At 36.0% G+C, this 20,166-nt stretch overlaps 2 protein-coding genes across 3 annotated transcripts; one reads left to right on the forward strand and one right to left on the reverse strand.

Annotated features, from left to right (window-relative positions):
* The first annotated feature begins 2,279 nt into the window (after nt 1-2,279).
* On the forward strand, nt 2,280-5,556 carry LOC133865956 (trihelix transcription factor DF1-like). The gene is made up of 2 exons (XM_062302492.1): nt 2,280-2,729; nt 3,663-5,556. The coding sequence occupies exons 1-2, from the start codon at nt 2,446-2,448 to the stop codon at nt 5,173-5,175; spliced, it is 1,797 nt and encodes a 598-aa protein (XP_062158476.1). The 5' UTR covers nt 2,280-2,445; the 3' UTR covers nt 5,176-5,556.
* Nucleotides 5,557-16,721: 11,165 nt separating this feature from the next.
* LOC133866645 (trihelix transcription factor DF1-like) lies at nt 16,722-19,366 on the reverse strand. 2 transcript variants are annotated; one of them, XM_062303241.1, is made up of 3 exons: nt 19,251-19,366; nt 18,633-18,898; nt 16,722-18,302 (listed from the first exon to the last, which is right to left on the reverse strand). In XM_062303241.1, exons 2-3 carry the CDS (start codon nt 18,881-18,883, stop codon nt 17,009-17,011), a joined length of 1,545 nt encoding a protein of 514 aa, XP_062159225.1. In that variant the 5' UTR covers nt 18,884-18,898; nt 19,251-19,366; the 3' UTR covers nt 16,722-17,008. The 2 variants fall into 2 exon arrangements, with proteins under 2 accessions (XP_062159225.1, XP_062159223.1); XM_062303239.1 differs by having other exon boundaries at nt 19,273-19,338.
* Nucleotides 19,367-20,166: the final 800 nt, after the last annotated feature.

Genomic DNA, 20,166 nt, shown 5'->3' on the forward strand with positions numbered 1-20,166 from the left:
TTTGATGATTTGTGCATTGAATGGCATATTGATTGAATGGGTCCCTCTACCTTGCATTATATGTGTTGGACAATCCACTTGATTTTTCGACTTTCAATAATTGAGTTACTGAAATTGATTGCAAAATAAAATCCCCCTCTCTTTTCGTTACTTTCATGCCCTCCTCATCTTCTTCGGATTAAAATTCTCTCAAATTATTTATTTGAATTTAAGAGAATTCGGACAGATAGATGATTGTGAGAGACCACTTAAGAAATTCATCTCACTAAATAAAAATTAAATTGTCCAACTATTTATCCGGTCAGGAGAATTTCATAAGTAATCACTTGCTAAAAAATTTTCAAATTCAAACAAGAATCGAAGAGGAACCTGATCCTCTCTTCCTCCTCATCCTACTCTCTTCCCCCATTTCCATCTTTTACTCTCACCAATTTTCAACACACCACTTGGCCGTGGTGGTCACTTGAGGGTTTGACTGCCTTTTCCTTTTAATTTATTTACCAGCAAAAAGTCCACGACATTAAAAGAGCATTTGGAACTTAAAATTCAACAATCGATCTCACAATTTTCATAAAATTCCCTCGCATTCAGTTTAAAATACACATAATTCTCACGTAAATATAATTAGATTTTCAACAATTAATTGTATATGAATTACGTACTAGTAATTCAAACAACAAATGTAAAATAACATATTAAGACCTATTTAGGCACGTAGCTATCATAGGGGTTATCTCCCTTTTTTTTTGTTTTTATTTTTTGGTGGTGACCCCATATATTAATTGGGAGAATGGAAATGGGCAATTTGTTTGAAGTTTTATTATATATAATAGAGAGGGATAGAATTTGGAATCCGTATATATAAGACCAAAAATAGAGATGGAAAATTGACTTTTAACAACAACCTTATCACAAGAAGGGGGTCATTGTCAATGGGGGAAAGTGCGCCTTCAATTTGAAAAAATATTGGAAAAAGAAATGTAAGCCTCTCAGTGTGCCCTCGTCCCACACAATTGCATGGCTACCAAAAGCCCTAATATTTCACACAATTAATCAGCAAAAGGCATCCAATATATCACAATCTACCATCGCCCCGCGCGCCCTAATGGCATGGTCCCCCGATTTTGCCCCAAGAATGTTTTGAATCATCGCTGATTATATGTGATCACGGCCATCCAAATTTTGATACCATTTATTACGGTAGGTTGCAATCCAACTGAATTCGCCACCATTTACTTCTTTTCATAAATGGCTTTGCCTAATAACATGACCTACATTCAACAGTGGATCCCACTAAAAATATGTCTTTTTTTTTATTATTATTTTTTTTTCCTTTTCACAAGCTCATATATGTATATTTTTTTTCTTTTTCTTTTGCACAATTATGAAAACGGAATTTGTCAAACTACTCTAGTCGCGATCACGGTAGGCCCCCCCGTTACGCCACACGGTAGAGAACCACAGTCCAACCCAACAAGTTGAAAATCATAGCCCTAATTTCTTCTCTTTGGGAATTTCTAACGCAAGGGCAATTTGGGTATTGTAGACCACCCAATATAAAAATAAAAAATAAAAAAATAAAAAAATAAAAAAATGGGGAACTAGAACTAAACAGACAAACCCAGATCGGAAACGGGGATCGACGTAATAAAATATAAATCTGAAATTAGCTTTAATGATTAAAGGTCAATGGGGGGGGGGGGGGGGGGGGGGGGGGGGGGTAATGCAGTAATTTCAGCTCCAATGTGGCCAACAGAGTCCAAATTCCAAAACACCCCTCCAAAAGCAAAGCTGATATTCACATTCATATTCATCTCCCATTCTCCACCTAAGAAAAGAAAGAAATAAAAAAGAAATAAGGGTGACCTACATGGGCCGGCTTTTAACTAAATTTAGCTGGACGGACAAAAAACAACTTGTTATCATGATCGTCTATATGTGCAGCTGTTCAAAAATTTCTGCATTGCTTGTTTTATCTTTTTCTGTGAGATGGTTTATTTTATGTATCATTCTGTGCCACTTTTTATTATTACTGAGAGAACCCAGGTGAGGTGATTCCTCTCCTAGCTCCCACGGTTTTTTTTTTTTTTTTTTTTTTTTTTAATAGAGAAAATTTAAAAAAAAAAAAAAAAAAAAAAAAAAGAAGAAGAAGAAGAAGAAAGATTGAAGATTCCAGATGTAAATAAAAAAAAAAAGATTTATTAAAAAAAAAAAAAAAAAGAATACATTTTTCTTGAGATTGACAAGCAGATCCCCACCATAATAAATTAATAAATTCACCATACAACCCTTCTTCATAAAACCCTCAAAGAATTCACCATCTTCTGTTGATATTATTATTTTTATTTTTCTTTCTTTCGGCTACTGTAATTGCTTGAGAGAGAGAGAGAGAGAGAGAGAGAGAAAGAGATAGAGGGAGAGGGAGAGAGAGAGAGAGAGAGTCCTATGCTGGGGGACTCAGGCAGCAGTGTGTTGGGGAGCTCCGGAGATGCGGTGGCGGCCATGGCAGCGTCTGTGCTAGCTCAGGAGGGCGCGGAGGTTGGCGGCGTTGGATCAAATTCAGGTGAAGAAGATAAGGGTTATAATAGGGCTGACGAGGGCGAGCGCAGCTACGGCGGAAACCGGTGGCCTCGACAGGAGACTTTGGCGCTCCTGAAGATACGCTCCGACATGGGCGTGGTTTTCAGGGACGCAAGTGTAAAGGGTCCATTGTGGGAGGAGGTTTCCAGGTGAGGTGACTGATTGTTTTTGCTTTTTCATCTATAGTTTGTAATTCGTGGATTTCATGGGGATTTGAGCTGCTTAGGTTCGTGGGTACAGATCTATGGATTAGATTTTTCACTTTCAAGCGTCTGTTCTTCTATCTCTTCTCTTCTCTTTCCTCTCTCCAGTTTGCTTCAGTTTAAACTCCTTCCGGGCAGTTCACATTTTTCTCGCTGTCTGGATTTAAGGGTTACATATTTCTGAGTTCCGGTAAAATTTATCCACTGAGTTCCCTACTTTCTTACTTCGTTTTCTGGGAATTTAGATTCAAGAAAGAAAAATTCTGTGCTGTACAAATTTAGATTTTAGCTCCGCATATGTATATAATTCCGGTTTCTTTTGTCTTCTAGCTAGCCCTTTTCTAATATCCGAAAAAGGATATGTAAATAAATAATAATTCAGAATTCTATGAACATGAACTGGCTGGCCTGGTTCTCTCCATCCCTCCCACTACCTTGCTCATTCTCAATCAGTTTAGTCCTTGAAAAGTAGAAATTAAAATGGAAAATAAACAAAATAAAAAATAAAAAAAAATTCTCCCAACTTGCCAACTTGGGCTAGCTATATATATAAAATTTCCGTCGGTGATAACACTGCTTTTCAATTCATGATAACTCCTTCCTTTTTTCTTCTTCCTCCAATCTTGTCTATCTTGAGCAGTACTACATGTACATGAATTTCCTTTCGACTCTTATTAGTTCTTGTTTAATTTCTTTATGTTCTAATTTTTCTTGTCCAAAGATCACGATTTTTTCCATGTTCATTTTATGCGGCAATGCTTTTATAGCTGAATTTAAGATGGGATAGAAACAGAAACAGAAACAGAAATGGAGCTTTATTTTTATTTTTATTTTTTTTGTTCTTTCTGTTTATGTTATGGAACTGTTTTTAATTATCAGGAAGCTGGCAGAACTTGGTTTTCATCGTAGCGCCAAGAAATGCAAGGAGAAATTCGAGAACGTGTACAAGTACCACAAGAGAACCAAAGAAGGCCGCACGGGGAAAGCCGACGGAAAGACTTATCGTTTCTTCGATCAATTAGAGGCTCTCGAAAGCAATCCTCCAATTCAATCACCGACGCCGCCAAAGCCTCAGCCTCATCAGACGGCTCCGGTGGCAGTAGTAGCATCAACGACGACAGTGGCAATGCAGCCATTAGCTAACCCTCCAAGACAGCTTCCTCCTCAGATCACTGTTACATCCGCAGCGCACACAATGAATATGTCTCAAGGCGCCATTCATGTCACGCCGCCGATAAACCTTACTACAATCCCTTCGTTTCCACAAGCAAACCCTACAGTTCTCCCACCGCCACCGCCTTTTCCAAACCTTTCAGCGGATCTTATATCCAATTCCACTTCTTCCTCCACTTCCTCGGACGAAGAGCTGGATGGCGTGCGGCGGAGGAGGAAGAGGAAATGGAAGGACTTCTTCGAGAGGCTAATGAAGGAGGTGGTAGAGAAGCAAGAAGAGCTGCAGAAAAGGTTCTTGGAAGCCATAGAGAAGCGCGAACGCGAGCGCATGGTTCGAGAAGAAGCTTGGAGAGTGCAAGAGATGGCAAGAATTAATAGAGAGCGCGAGATATTAGCCCAAGAAAGATCCATAGCCGCCGCCAAGGACGCCGCAGTGATGGCATTCTTGCAGAAAATATCGGAACAGCAAAACCCAGGTCAAGTAATTCAATATAGTCTACCGCAGCCACAGGCAGCGAAACCGGCGCCACCACCTCCGGCGGCAAAGCCGGCATTGCCACCACAACCAGCACCGGTATCGACCCTGGCGGTGACACTGCCGGCACAACCGGTGACAGGTTTGGAAATCCAGAAGCTTGATAATGGGGAGAATTTCACGCCGACAGGCTCCTCTCGATGGCCGAAAGTAGAGGTTCAAGCTTTGATCAATCTCAGGACAAATCTTGATGCGAAGTATCAAGACAGCGGGCCTAAAGGGCCTCTGTGGGAGGAGATCTCGGCGGCAATGAGAAGGATTGGATACAACCGAAGTGCGAAGAGATGCAAAGAGAAGTGGGAGAACATCAATAAGTACTTCAAGAAGGTGAAGGAGAGCAACAAGAAGAGGCCGGAGGATTCGAAGACGTGTCCGTACTTTCACCAGCTAGATGCTCTATACAGAGAGAGGAACAAGTTTGAAAACCCATCAGCGAATCAAGTAAAGCCCGATAACAGCATGGTTCCATTGATGGTGCGGCCGGAGCAGCAATGGCCTCCCCGGCAAGAGGAGCACCCACGAGACGCGGCAATGGAAGACGCGGAAAGCGAGCCAATGGATCAAAACCAGGAAGAGGACGATAAGGATATTGGAGATGATGATGAGGACGAGGAAGAGGACGAGGGGGGTGAGAATTATGAGATAGTCGCAAGTAAACCTGCTTCAATGGGTGCAGCTGAGTGAGAGACATGGCCAAGAAGAAAAAGTTTGAGGAATGTGGGTTGGGTTGCACGGGTTGTCGGGGCGGGGGAAAGTGGGCCCGGTTCGGCGGTGCGTGGTGAATTTGGAGACGAGGAACTCGCAAATATACGCCAAAAACACATGGGGGGGGGGGGGGGGGGTTGTAGCATATAGTCAGTCGGATTATATGTTTAATTTATAGATTATTTATTTTTTCGGTTAAATTAAATAATTTGAGAGAGAAAGAGAGAGGGGTGTTCACTGTTCAGGTTCCACAGAATAAATAAAAAACGCGGTATTGTATTTTTTTTTTTTTTGGTTTACGTTTCATGGTTGGTGGTGTAAATGTGATCGAGAAATGGTTATAAGTGTGTTTTTTTTTTTGTCTTTTTTGATGAATTCTTCCTTTTGACTTTCAGTTTTAGACTTATTTAAGTAATAATGTTAAAAATGGTTTACCATTCTTTTATAATTTGATTTGATATTGTAAGCAAATTAAGATTCGCCACGTTAACCGGTGCGATAAATGAGTGTGGAGTGTGACATGACATATTTTAATCGAGATAAAGATTTCCTCTAAACTTGGTTTCAATCTATAAAAATGTCATGTGTCTTTTTGCATGTGAAAACTATATACTTTTTTAAAATTGCAAGGACGAAATTGAAATAAATTTTAAAAACGGAAATGATAGAAAAACTTCACAAGCATAACATGTGCACTCCTACAAAACACGTTGGGGGTGTGGCCCAGTGTAATGTGTCTTGTGGGAGTGTTATATTAAGTTAGAGGAAGTTTATTCAACTTAGTTTGGAGGAAAACTCCGTCCTTTTAATTGGCTTACATTTTAACAACTTTCCAATCTCAATTGGATTTGGCTTAGGTGTTGTTAAACAAAAAAAAACAACGATCCAAATCCGAATTTAATTTCAAGTTTTCCGAAAAAAGTAAATGAAAATTAAATTTGAACCGTTAAAAAAATTACAACACATACATTATAATTTTTTTACGGCACGTAAACCAAATCCTGATTTTACAATCACATCTTGGTGCATGCCATCAAGGTCTAAAAGAATTGTAAGTCAATCATAGTTATACAGAATGTGTTTGATAGCACCTTTTTTTTCTTTCATATTTCCTTTCTGCAAAAATAAATAAATAAATTAAAATCTTAACAAATAATTTTCAGCACAAAACAAAATTGCCATCACATTTATGGTATATCAAAACATTTTTTTTTCGACCAAAACACAAATAAAACAACATTAAAAAACGTTATCAAACACACCAATAGTATTTTTCGTTAAAAAAAAAAAAAAAAGAAGTGAATGATTTAATTTGAAAGGCATCTGATGGGTTTGCAGAGAAATTCAGAAAACAGTTGATGATGGGGGGTCTGATTTGTATAGTACAGAACAGCTTAAAATGGGGGGACAGTGACACTATTCTTGCCCTTTGCAGCAGGGACCCTTACCACAAAATGCCAACATCACATGCAGTCATATATATTACGTGGCCCACCATAACGAATCTTGTAAGTTTTCTAATTAATCTTTTAAATTACACTCTTTTTTCTTCCATCTCCAAACCCCTTTCCCTTCTCATTAATTTCATGTCCCTTGCCTCAATATATCCCTAGCTAGCTAGTTTAATTTCCCTCATACTTGCCCAAAAAAAAAAACCCACCACCTAATCTAATCTAATCTAATCTAATCTAATCTAATATTTCACCTTTTTAATTTCCCTCATGGTACTACTCGTTCAATTATGTGTATTATGAGTACTAATTAAATCACATGATGACTTTAAGATAATTTAGTGCTGTTATAGATAGTACAAACCGATGTCACATTTCACACAATGAGAAATAATTGTTGTATAATTCTTGTACAATTTTAATAACTTTTTTTTCAAACTAACCATTCGATCTGTTTTCCTACTTGTGGGTTTTAAATATTTAATAATTAATCTTGAGAAATGATCCCTACACTCATTTCTCACAACAACCCCACAACAAGCTGACGTGGCTGGTAATATTTTATTACTTTTTTTGTTTTGTTTTGTTTTCTTTTTGTAAAAAAATAATAAAATACTACCGGCCACGTCAGCTTGTTGTGGGGCTGTTGTGAGAAATGAGTGTAGAGATCATTTCTCATTAATCTTAAAAAAAGTTGTTAGAGTTATACAAAAGTTGTACAAAAGTTGTAAACGTATCATATCTCTTCACACAAGATTTATTATGTTAGTTAAATAATGAAATTTAGTTAAAGAAATATTATATACTACACTCTATTTTATTGAATTGATGCGGTAATGCCTTTTTTTATTAAAAAAAAAAAAATTAGGAAAAAATACACATATCCCTTTTAAATTATTACTCAATTCTATTAATGTCTCTCTTCAAATTACCAAAATATGTTAATGTCTCCTCTAAAATTAATAAAAAGATAAAAATGACCATAAATTTTTTTCAATAAGACAAAAATATCCTTATAAATTTGAAAAAAAAAAACTAAAACTAAAAATTAAAAATTAAAAAAAACGAAAAAAAATAAAAAATGAAAAAGAAAGAAAAATTCAAAAAAAAATGAAAAAAAAACTGAAAATTATATATATAAAAAAATTAAAAAAAAAACTAAAAAAAGAAGAAGAGAAAAACCAATTTTTATTTTCATTTTATTTTTTAATTTTATTTTTGTTTTTTGTTTTTTTTTATAACTTTTTGTTATTTTATATTTTTTAAAATAATTAATTTTTTTTAATAATTGTATGAAAGGTATTTTTGTCATTATGAAGAACATTGACATTTTTTGATAGTTTAAGAAGAGAGATTAGCACAATTAATAGTTTAAAGAAGACATTGACATTAAAATAGTAATTTAAAGAGATTATGCATGTATACTTTTTCCTAAAATTAAAAATGAATGGACAGACACATGTGAAGTATGACAGACATTTATAAAAGAAATGTGTCCCCAAGAAGTAGGTCAATCGGCTGGAGAATGGAGATCACGCCTCATGAAGCGGAGGTCATCAGTTCAAATCCTCCCCTTTGCTCTTATGTGGACTTGTTAAAAAAAAAAAAAATTGTAATATGCTTAAGAGGAGATGAGATATGAGATTTGAGATGCTTGTTGAATTAATTAAAGGGCAGTATTGGTTATGGAATAAAGTAGCTAGCGAGCTAGCTAGCTAATATATTTGGCTTTATAAATGATTGGGCGTAATGTCGGCTGAACCCAATCGTGGGATGTTTTTAGTAAAAAATTTCTCATCCATTTGTACACGTTAATTACTAAAGATTCGAACCAACCCACCCTTCACGTCCACTCTAAGTTGTGTGTGTGGACAGCTTTTGTCCAAATCCTTTTTTACTTGGAAGCTAATAATGAACGCACGTGTCATTTTGTCACAAAGCAATTATACCCCATTCTCCATGATCCATCCATCAACTGGCTGCCGCCCTCTCATCAATACCCCTTACGTGTACTTCTATCCAACCTTTAATTCCACCTCTGATCGCAGATTAATGCAATGCCGTTCTTGCGCGCCTCCGGTCCCATGCATGCTGCACTCTCTGGATCTGTATCGTACCCTTTTAAATTATTTGGTCGAATTTTGAAAGAATTTAAACATGTAATTAATTTATGAGAGATCATTTATGAAACATATCTGATCAAATAGTAATTATTCAGTCAGGTAGGTTTCGTAATCTCGTAATTACCTGCTTTAATTTTCTCAAATTTTAAATAAATATTTTGAAAAGATTATAATCCACATTCTTTTCAATTCTGCATTTCCTAGAATGAGATCGAATTGTATTAATTTTTTTTTAGAGGTCAAAATAAAAAAAAAAATGTAATTTTAAATACACATTTCTCATTCAACTCCCATATTATGGAACTGATGTGGCAGTACGTACACATCAACTTTTGATCTTCAGAGCCCCTTCTGTCCGGTCAAGGCAAAAAACATTGGTTTTCTGCCACCAATAAGAGATTAACACATCAGCTTATAATAAGAAAAACAATTGTTTGTAAAACACTGAATTTAATCATTTTTTTTTAAAGTCCAAAAAAAAAAAAAAACAAAAAATCCCAACCACCGCCCACCTAGATACCTCCACCACTGCTCCACACCGGAAACCGCCGCGCGACCACTTTCGAGACCTAGGAGGTGGCCGCGCGGCCGCCCCATGGACCGGGGGTAGCCGTGCTGCCCGGTGGTAGCCACTCCCAATTTCAGCGTGGACTATGGCGGCTACAACGGCGGCCTATGACTATTTATAAAAGTAAAATAAAAGATGGATGTGTACTATGTCTATTTATATTTAATGAAAGGATAAAGAGCATCAATTTAATAAACAAATTGAAAGAATTTTTTTATTTTATAAGAATAAAACAATTTGTTGCGTGCAGTAAATATGTGCCTTAAAAATTGAATATTGGTCCGAATGTATGAGGTAGCGATAGGAGTAAATATTCTGTAAAAACAGTTACCAGTGTAACAGTGTACGACAGAAGAGTATCACAAAGATGGACAAAATTCCACCTTTAATTTCCTCAGTTCCTGTTGGGACAGGATCGATTCGGTTCAACCTATCACAAGTCAGTGTCAAAAACAAAAAGAGGAAAGAAAAGAAAAAGATTTTTTAATTAACATGCATTATTCAGAATTAATGCTGATTTAAGTTCATTCTTTTCACTTCATTAATTTCTTTTTACCATGCACTAGCTAGTCACCATGAAGCATTTGAAGTAGCTAGTTCTAATTTTCTAAATGTGAGACCTCTGAATAATCATTTTATTCACTTAATTAATGCATGATTCTTGAAGCAAATTAAGCCAATATATAAGAAATTAGAAGAAGATAAACATTAATTAGATTTTGATTTCAACCAATTAACTCTTGATCGAATCACATGCTTTTATGACCATTCACATTAGGGATGAAACTAAAAATTTAATTTTAAGGGGATCGGATTGCATTGAATTGTTTTTAGGAGTCAAAGTTAAAAAATAAAAAATAAAAAAGAAACCTTTTATTTATTTATTTATTTATTTTTGTAATTTCCCCCTCGGTCCATCTCTAATAATTGTTAGGAAGTGATAATATATTGTATTAAAATAAATTCATCATTTTCTATTGATTTAATTTTTTGAGATAAATGATGATCTTATATAGTATTAATGTAGTGACCCGGAGTTTAAATTCGACTCCATAATTTACTTCTCGTTTCAATTAAATATTAGGTGTGTTGAATATTTTTCTCCTTTCAATATATTAGATCAATACTCGATCCAAAAGCCTAACTCGATACGAAAAAATAAACTAAATTATACTTGTGAACTTAGATCGTAGGTTCAAATAAATGAGATTCAACACGTAAAATTGAACTGTTATAATTAACAACGCATGACATCATAGCTTCGATAATTGAAGTGGTGCTTTGTTGAACTCTTGGATATCACCTTCTTGTAAACACATGCTGCAGAGTGCTATATATCAATGGTTCATATTTAATTTATTTTTATTCTTTATGAGAAAGTGAGAGAGTGTAAAATTAAATTTGAACCATCGAAGAACCTACTATATTACCTGAGCCAAATCCGATACCCAATATGCAAAAAATAAGGGCCAGACATACTCTCTGATGCTCACTTCTAATGAAATAATAAATAAAAGTACATGAGCTCTTAAAAATATGCGTAGGGTTTATCTTGTCCAAATACAAGGGCCAGACTCATGCACCGGTGACCGGACAGAAAGCAATGGATCGATGTTCAGTATACTACTGTAAAGTCGTCTCCCACGACTAGCTTTCTCATTTATTCTCTGACAAAGTCGACAGAGACGCGCATGGCGTTGTCGCAGTGACCAACGTGAGACTTGAATGAATGACGTCGTTGATCAATTAATTACACGTACCCTCCATGACTTCAGGCTTTAAGTTCTTCTTTCTCTATCTACCTCCTCTGCGAGCTCTTCTTCTGTAGCATGCATATATGGGGAAGTATTCTCTTCCATCTCTTCCAAAAAATGACGTTTCTCCTTACACTTGAAAGTTTGGACCATATGAAGAATGCTGCCATTTCCCAAATGGCCATGTAAATATTCCATCAGAGAGGGTCTTATTAGAAAAGAAATCAAGTTTGAGATCTTATACACATTCATGCCTGCTGATGTTTACGGGTTTTGAATCTTTTGAGGATGATGGAGATATATGCAAGTTGAGAGAGAGAGAGAGAGTGAGAGAGAGAGGCCGGCATATCAGGTAGAATCCATATCACAGCCTGGTCGTTTCTATTGTTTAGTCATTAATATATTGCACTGCTTTTCCCAAGAAAGTCTTAATCTAGTGAATATTATTGTTTCTGCAATAACTCGGACATATATATATATATATATATATATATATAAAAGGAATGCTAGACCTTCTTTTAATGATTTTTTTAGTATTTATTTGAAAAGACATAAATGTTATAAAATAAAATAAAAAATTACATCCATGTCATTCAGAAAGATATAGATGTAATTTTTTTTTAGGGAAAAGTACACATAACATTCTCAAAATTCAAACTACCACCTCATTGTCAATGTACCCCCCAAACTACCAATTGTGTCAATGCTCCCCTTAAACTACCAAAAAATGTCAATGTCCCCATAATAACAAAAATGTCCTTCATAAAATTATTAAAATAAAATAAAAACTAAAAAAAAATTAGAAACTAACAAAAATAATAAAAAATTTAAACTGTTTTTTTTTAAAAAAAAATAAATAAATAATAGTTTTCAGTTTTTTCTTTCGTTTTTTTTTTCTTTTAAAAAAAATTGTTCTTTTTCATTTTTTTAATTTAATAAAAACTGGTTTTTTTTTCATTTGTTTTATTTTTTTAAAAAAAATAAAATAAATTTCAGTTATTTTTTGTTTGCTTTTTTTTTTTTAAGGAATAAAAATTTGTTCTTTTTTTAATTATTATTTTTTGTTTTTTATTTAATTTTTTAAAAATAATTTTTTTTTTATTATTTTTTTTAAAGTTTTTTTTAAAGTTTTTTAGTTTTAGTTTTTATTTTTTGAATTTATGAGGACATTTTTGTCTTATTCAAAAAAAAATTAGGGTCATTTTTGTCTTTTTGTTAGTCTTAGGGGGGACATTGACAATTTTTGGTAGTTTATGGGGGGACATTGACACAATTGGTAGTTTAGGGGGTACATCGATAATTGAGCAGTAATTTGAAGGGGTTATGTGTACTTTTTCTTTTTTTTTTTATTACATTTATATACTTTCAGATGAACACCAGAATAATACTAAAAGAAACTCTCTCTCTCTCTATATATATATATATAGAGAGAGAGAGAGAGAGAAGTGCAGTTTTAGATGGGGTAAGATTAGGAGTACAAAGAAAGGACAATCTAATTTAATTAAAAAAAATTAGAAGGATGTACAAACCTAAAAACTGATGTAGCTCGGTTTTGGACTTTCAATTGGGAAAGATAAAACAAATAAACTTACCTTTACACGGATTGGAATTGGTTCATTGACGGAATTGCAGCCTCACTCTTGCATCTGAGAGACCCTTTGATGGGATTCATCTATCTAAATAGGTGCTCAGATAACTCAAAACATATTCGGACAAATGAGATTTGTCAGGACCCTCTCTTAGTTGTCCGAATTGGTTGCAATTCTAATAGTCATTTGTAAGGGATCATGATTCTATCTTATACTAATTTGAGTTTATTATCAATATTTTTTTAACCTGATGTAGAATTAATCTAGGTTTGTTCAGTTTTCCCCACTTTTAAGTGTTTGGATAGCTAAAAAGTCTGATTAATGCTCCGTTTGTTTCGGCGTAAAATGATTTCCGGAAAATGATTTTGGTATTTTACGGTGTTTGGTAGGAGCGAAAATAACGGTCAACGAAAATCATTTTCGGTTTGACCGTAAAACCTTCTTTAATTTTTGGAAAACGATTTACGGTTTTTAAAACCGTAAATCGTTTTCCAAAATTATATTCTTCGTCCTTGCACGTACGTTTGATATCTGACTGTCCAAATCCTACAATAGTCAGTCGTTCGAAAATAGGCAGCACCGGTATCCGGCATCATCAAGTCACTGGAATAATGCCGGCGTCGGAATCCGACCACCGGAATCCTGCCGGCCGCCGGAATCCGGTTGCCGGAATACCGCCGGCCGCCGGAATCCGGCCATGGACAGAAACCTGCCGAAACCCGGCCTGATCTGACCGGATCCGGCCACTGATCCGGCCGGATCTGGCCGAAATGGCCGGGATCCGGCCGGATCTGGCCCAAATGGCCGGAATCCGGCGGGATCTGACCGGATCCGGCCACTGATCCTGCCGAGATCCGGCCAAAATGACTGGATCAGGCCGGATCTGACCGGTCCAGGAGGTGTCCTGCCGGAATCCGGCAATTTTGGCCGGATCCGGCCAAACATGTTCGCCGGATTCCGGCGACGGCGACCGGTCGTCGCCGGATTCCGGCGAACAGTTGCATTTTTCCTTTTCGTAATTTTTTCGTGCGAACCAAACGCCGAAAAATATTTTCGAGAAAATAATTTCTTTTGAAATTGATTTCGTCGAAAATATTTTACGACGGAAACCATTTTACGTCGAAACAAACGGAGCATAAATGAAAAATATTTTCGGTTGACCGAGGAAAGCAAAACTAATGGGAAGTAAATAAATGGTTTACATTTTTTTCATTTTTGTAAACCATCTTTTGCTCCCTATCCCTCAACACACTCTTCTGATTCTTGAACTCTCAGTGAGATTGAGTTTGGACATCTCCATTGACCGAGTGCTAGGATCGATCAACCAAGCAGCAATGTGACACGTATTTAATGCGGCAGAGCGGCGAGTGGACACGAGTTGACCTTAATGTGGCAGTCATGATTTCGATCAGCCGAGCGCCAAGCTCGATCTATCGACCGAATGACAATGGGACATGCATTAAATTTTGTTGAATCATTCTTGGTTAATAATCGAGAAAAAAGCTTGATCGATAGACTAATTAAGCTTGACTTACACAAACTTTCTGAATTTTTTTTAAAGCCTGAAATTATGGGAGAAAAACTATATATCTTGTAGAGTGCGTGATTCAATAATTAATTAAATTCAAAGAGCTAGATGACTTTTGCACGTAATTTAAATTTTAAAAAATATTAATTAAATTATTATATTTTAATTTTTAGTATGCTTTATTATAAAAGCTACGGATTTCCGTAAGATGTTTTGGTGTAGTGGTAAATTATATATAGCTACTATATATATGTATATATACATTATTTGTTTAATCCTAACCTTTGGGAAAGTAGAGGACATCTCTCAAGCATATTCTCAACTTATAGGTTTTTTTGGATGAATCAATCATCTTCTGTCAGTGTTCAAGCAAAAACAAAATCGTCAATCATGTAATTGTATTCTATTAAAAACAAGAGGAAGAAACACAATCGTAGGAAGTAATTGATGGTTTCGACTCCGAGTTTCAGTATAATTTGGACAAAACGGAATCCATCTACTCCTTTGGATGGTGTAAAAAGTATATATCTCAAACTCATAATTCAATTATAAAGATAATGTTAATTGGTCAAAGCCTTTTTCTTTTTTTCTTTTTTTCTTTTGTTAATATTTATACCTTTTTCTATATATAAATTAAACAAGAGACCACCTATGGCTACAACCTATTCATTTTTTTTTTCTTTTTTGTTTGTCGCTACGTACGAGGACATAATTCAACTTGACTGATTTGCATTATATACTAGTAATTGTAGCTCCCTTGAAAAGAGCTAATTATATCCATATTTGTGGCTATTATTTGCAGCACACACTGCAAGAAATTCATTCAAATAAACATATGTAACCTTTTATTTAAGTCAGCCCTAGACCATTATAGACACAGACGGCATGCATTTTGCCAGTGACTTCATTTTTTCCCCCTCTCAAAATTGGCTGAAGATTCAACCAGCTAGAAGGGTTATCCTCTTCATGGAGAGATATTAGTGAAGTGGATATAGACTTGTGAGAGCGCATGTGATGTGTGTGATGGCAACAGGAGCTTTTGTTTTTTACACTGTAACCTTATGGCAGAATATATAATTAATCTATTACTACTATTCCTAGATCACGACCTCTCAAATTTTGGGGCCCCTCATCTTGGATGGGTCATGTACGATTCTAGCAAAGTGCTAGACACCCCCCACAAAGTTGGGGTAAAAGCATGGTGCACAATGCTGCGCATATATATATATATATATATATATATATATATATATATATATAAGTCAAAGTAAATGATCGAAGAATGGAAAAGTGGAGTTCCCCGTGCATCGTATTTAGAAAGAAGCCCTTCATCTGATCAATTGATCATGTCTTCATTCGGTAATATAAGAAGGGCCCTGCTTCAAAAGGCTTTCAGATTGTCAACCTCATGTCAAGCTCTTTTCTATATATATATATATATATATATATATACACGGATTTATGAATCAGAGATCATGATAGGCAACTGATCGAGCATCTCTGCAACAGTATTGCCCATGAGAATCTTTGCCCCTCGCTCAGCCCCCCGCAGCACCTTTTTCTATTCTCTTACTCATCGGTTCTATCGGATCAGTGACCCCGACACCATTAGTGCACTCTCGACAGCTTTTCTTAGTTTCATTCTAAATTTAGCGATCTTATTTACTTTTGGTTTCCTATTTAAATATACCACACAATAGTTTCTTTTATGCTTCACTGTAGTACTATTTAAATATTATATATTTATTTACTTTTTATTTTATTCTTTTTTTTTTTAAAAAAAATTATTTATCTATTCTCTCCCGCAAACCACTCTCTCACTTGTAATCCCAACTCCTCCGTTGTACTGGTTAGATCCATGGATGAACCCATATCTCGAATACTCGCAGAGCTCGAAGAGATTCGCCACTTCGACAACCCTACAACCCCACTCTCCAAACCCACTATGTTCACTCCCATGTCGTTTCTCTCTCTTCTTCGCTTTACTCTGGTGATCTCTCAAGCATCGGACACCACCAGTACTGCCCGCCAATGTCGAGAGGTCCAACGTTGTCCCGGCCATACGGGATCAAAAGGGCGATGAGGCTCGAGACGGGGTATTGATCGAGGAAAAATGCTTGAAATTCATAAAAATGAGAACGGAAGAGGGAGAGAGAGAGAGGTGAATAAAAAATAGAAAAACAAAGGAGAGAAAGAGATTTTGTAAATAAATAAAGGATGGGGTAGCTACCATGTTTTCCTAAATTTAGGGAAAAAAATGTACATTGTAGCTTCAATTGATGTTAATCTAGGGAATGTGTAAAGAAGCTGCTAGCTAGAGGAAGGTTTTGAGAGGTTTTCCCTAATTTAGAGAAGTAAAGAGAGTTTAATTAGCTGGTGGGAGTGTTATAGTCTTAACACATTTTGTCAGCTATTTAAATATTAAACAAATACTGCTTTGATTTTTCACGTTAATTTACAACACTAGTTTCTTCATTTATTAAAAGCTCTGATCCCCTAAACGGATAGAAAATTACAGAATAATGATTTATTTAATTTGGAAAATAATAATAAAAATATATAAAAATCCACTAGCTAGACTGCTACACCCCATGTGTATTGTGCAAATTCAAAGTACTCCTGCTGCAATCTCCCAATCAGACCCAAATCTGAAAATGGGTCATAGGACATCAACCCAATATTTTCTTTTTGGGCAATCATTGAAAATTGAACTCCGGGAATAATTGATCATTCAGATGCCTTTTTTTTTTTCTTGTTAAAAATGACAGTCCAATAATTAAGAAGCTTCCCTATCCTGTCTCATTTAGCAATATTTTCCATTGAAGAAGGTTTGTTTAGCACCATCTCATAACCTCCGCCATCATCTTCTTCCTCAGTACTATCTGCATCGTTATCGTCTTCTTGACCATTTTGTTCCACATTTTCCTTGTGATGAATAATATCTTCCATCACAGTGATCTCCTGTAGGGGCCACTGCTGCTCTGGCTGGACCATCAACGGCTCCATTATTAGGTTATTGGGCTTCACACTACCAATCTTGTTCTTCTCTTTGTATAGGGAATCCAGCTGGTGGAAGTACGGACAAGTCTTCGAATCCTCCGGCCGTTTAGTGTTGCTATTCTTCACCTTCTTGAAGTACTTGTTAATGTTCTCCCATTTCTCCTTGCATCTCTTGGAACTCCTACTGTATCCATGCCTGCGCATGCCGGCCGATATCTCCTCCCAAAGAGGCCCTTTTGGCCCACTTTCCTGATACTTCAGCGCAAGAACTGTCCGAAGGTTTATTAGTGCTTGAACTTCAGCTTTTGGCCATCTAGAAGAGCTCGCCGGCGACATAGGTGGCGGCGGCGGAGGCGGTCGAGAATTTGGCAATATTGACAGCGTTGTTATGTTGTTGTTGTTGTTGTTGTCATGCACGTGTGTTTGTCCGGATATCTTCTGCAAGAGTGATAGTACAGCAGCGTCCTTCGCCGCCGCCGTGGAACGTTCTTGGACTAAGATTTCATGCTCTCTATTTATTCTTGCCATTTCTTGCATCCTCCAAGCGTCCTCTTTAACCGTTCGTTCGTTTTCATGCTTCTCTATAGTTTCCAAGAATTTCTCCTGTAGCTTCTCTTGCTTCTCTATCACCTCCCTGGCGAGCCTCTGGAAAAATTCCTTCCATTTCCTCTTTGATGATCTCTTACAGGGCTCTTTGATTTCTCGATCGGACGCCGTCGAAGAGGAGGTCGAGGTACTGGAGAAAAGACTAGCAGACGTGGCGCTTCGCCAAAGAATATTTCTTGGGTTGTTTGTTTGGGCTGAAGGAATTGCAGGGTTCTTTGCTGGTATTGGAGGAATTATAGGGCTTGACGTAATTGGAGTACTGACAACATTCTGGAACATGATTGTAGGGTTTGATGTTGTCAATGGAACAGTTATCTGAGGTTTAGGTTGGTTGTCGAGGGCTTGTAATTGGTCGAAAAACCGATAGGTTTTTCCCTCTGCCTTCCCGGTTCGACCTTCTTTGGTTCTTTTGTGGTACTTGTAAACATTCTCAAATTTCTCCTTGCATTTCTTGGCACTTCGACTATAACCAAGCTCTCCTAGTTTCCTGATCATATATAATTACAACACTTCAATTAATTCTCCAAGTTCTTCAAATTATTTAGAATAAATACTCACAAAAAAAAAAAAAATCAACTTGATTTCGACTGGTTTCATCATGTGGGTATATGGATTTTCTATGGTTTGTTTAAGAAACATTACCAATCCGAAACATGTGTGAATCTATATACTGTGAATGACTCAAAAAAGAACAAATTAATTACTGCAGTGCAAAGCCAATTCGATGATCCGGATCTCCATTTCTGATCCGAAACAGCATAGTTTTCATCAAAAACAAAACCATATATAGGAATAATTAAGAAAAGAAATTAATCACCTTGAAACATGTTCCCATAATGGACCTTTAAGACTTGAGTCACGAAACACGGCATCCATATCAGACCGTATCTTCAGGAGTGCCAACGTTTCTTGGCGAGGCCACCTGTTTCCACCACAGTTATTGCCCTTCTCTTCTTCAGCAGAATTCGACCCAATAACACCCGCCTCATCGCCTTCACGAGCTCCGGCCACCGCCACTTCCTGGCCGGAGCTTGCCAAAACACCCGTATCCCCGGCCTCCCCCAGCATGGTTCTCTCCCTGCGCTGCAGTTACAGCAGAAAAAACATATCACAAGAGAAGGTGAATTCCCACGGGTTTTATGATATGATTTTGTTAGTTCATTTGGGTGGGATCGATCTGTCTGTCAACCTCAACAAGGAAGATAAATTTTAAAAACCAAAGAAAGAAAAGAAAGAGAGTGAGAAATGATGAAGCTCATTTCTCTAACATCTTAGCTATGGAATCTTCAGTTATCTTTGTTCTTTTTTGTTTGTTAGGGAAAAGAACACTACAGTGTCCTCTCTTATATACATCATCACAACAGTGAAACACAAGTGCCTGAAAAGATAAACCAGAGGCAAAAAAGAAAAAAAGAAAATATATTATATTACGTACTGTAATGGAAATCTACAGGTACCAGTGGCAACAGCTGCAGATAGCGACGATGGGGATAATAAGTTGGCCCCATTGTAGGTCAGCTTTGCTTTTCAGGGGCGTTTTGGATTTCAGTGGCCGTTTCGTTGGCTATACTTTGGGTTACCAAACTACCCCTAACATGAAGCCCATTGACCTCTACAATCTAATCATGCAGATTGCAAGCTAATCTTACAACAATGCATTTTCTTCGGTCGGGATCATATTAAAATATTAATTATACTTACTATTTATCAAATAATCAGTATTTTAATATAGTATCACAACAACGTTTATGAGTTTAAATCTTATTTTTGTATTTTTCCTTTTATTTTATTTGTGCCACGCATAACAAACAGTGTTAAAATATTATATATATATATATATATATATTTTTTTTTTATTCTTTTAAACTTAATTGCTCTTTCTTTTCATTTGGGTTTCATTGTGTCCAATTATTGAAATTAGTCTCTAAATTTTTTTCAACCTTGGAAGCAAAATTTTGGCGCTTGTGCTGCCACGTGGGCGAAAGGACCCGGCCGTCATGTTGACAATGCTACAGCGTTTGACAAATTTTGCCTTGTAAATAAGTCATCTATCTAAAAATCAAATAAAATAAAAAAGCCTAATACATATATATATATCACACTAATATTTTACTCTTATTTTATTATATTGATGTGATTTTATCAATTTATAATTATTTTTTTTCTTTTAATAATGAATAATCTAGTAGTGAATTGGCAATGTATTTCAACATTTAATAAAATATTAGTGTGGTAAATAGCATATTATATATATATATATATGGTGCATATTTTTAAATTAAACTAGTTAATTAGATGAAGGTAAAGATAATTAATTACTAGGTCAAGCCATTTATGAAGGGAAGTTAGTA

This window comes from Alnus glutinosa, chromosome 4 (genome assembly GCF_958979055.1).
Source record: "Alnus glutinosa chromosome 4, dhAlnGlut1.1, whole genome shotgun sequence".
Taxonomy (NCBI): domain Eukaryota; kingdom Viridiplantae; phylum Streptophyta; class Magnoliopsida; order Fagales; family Betulaceae; genus Alnus; species Alnus glutinosa.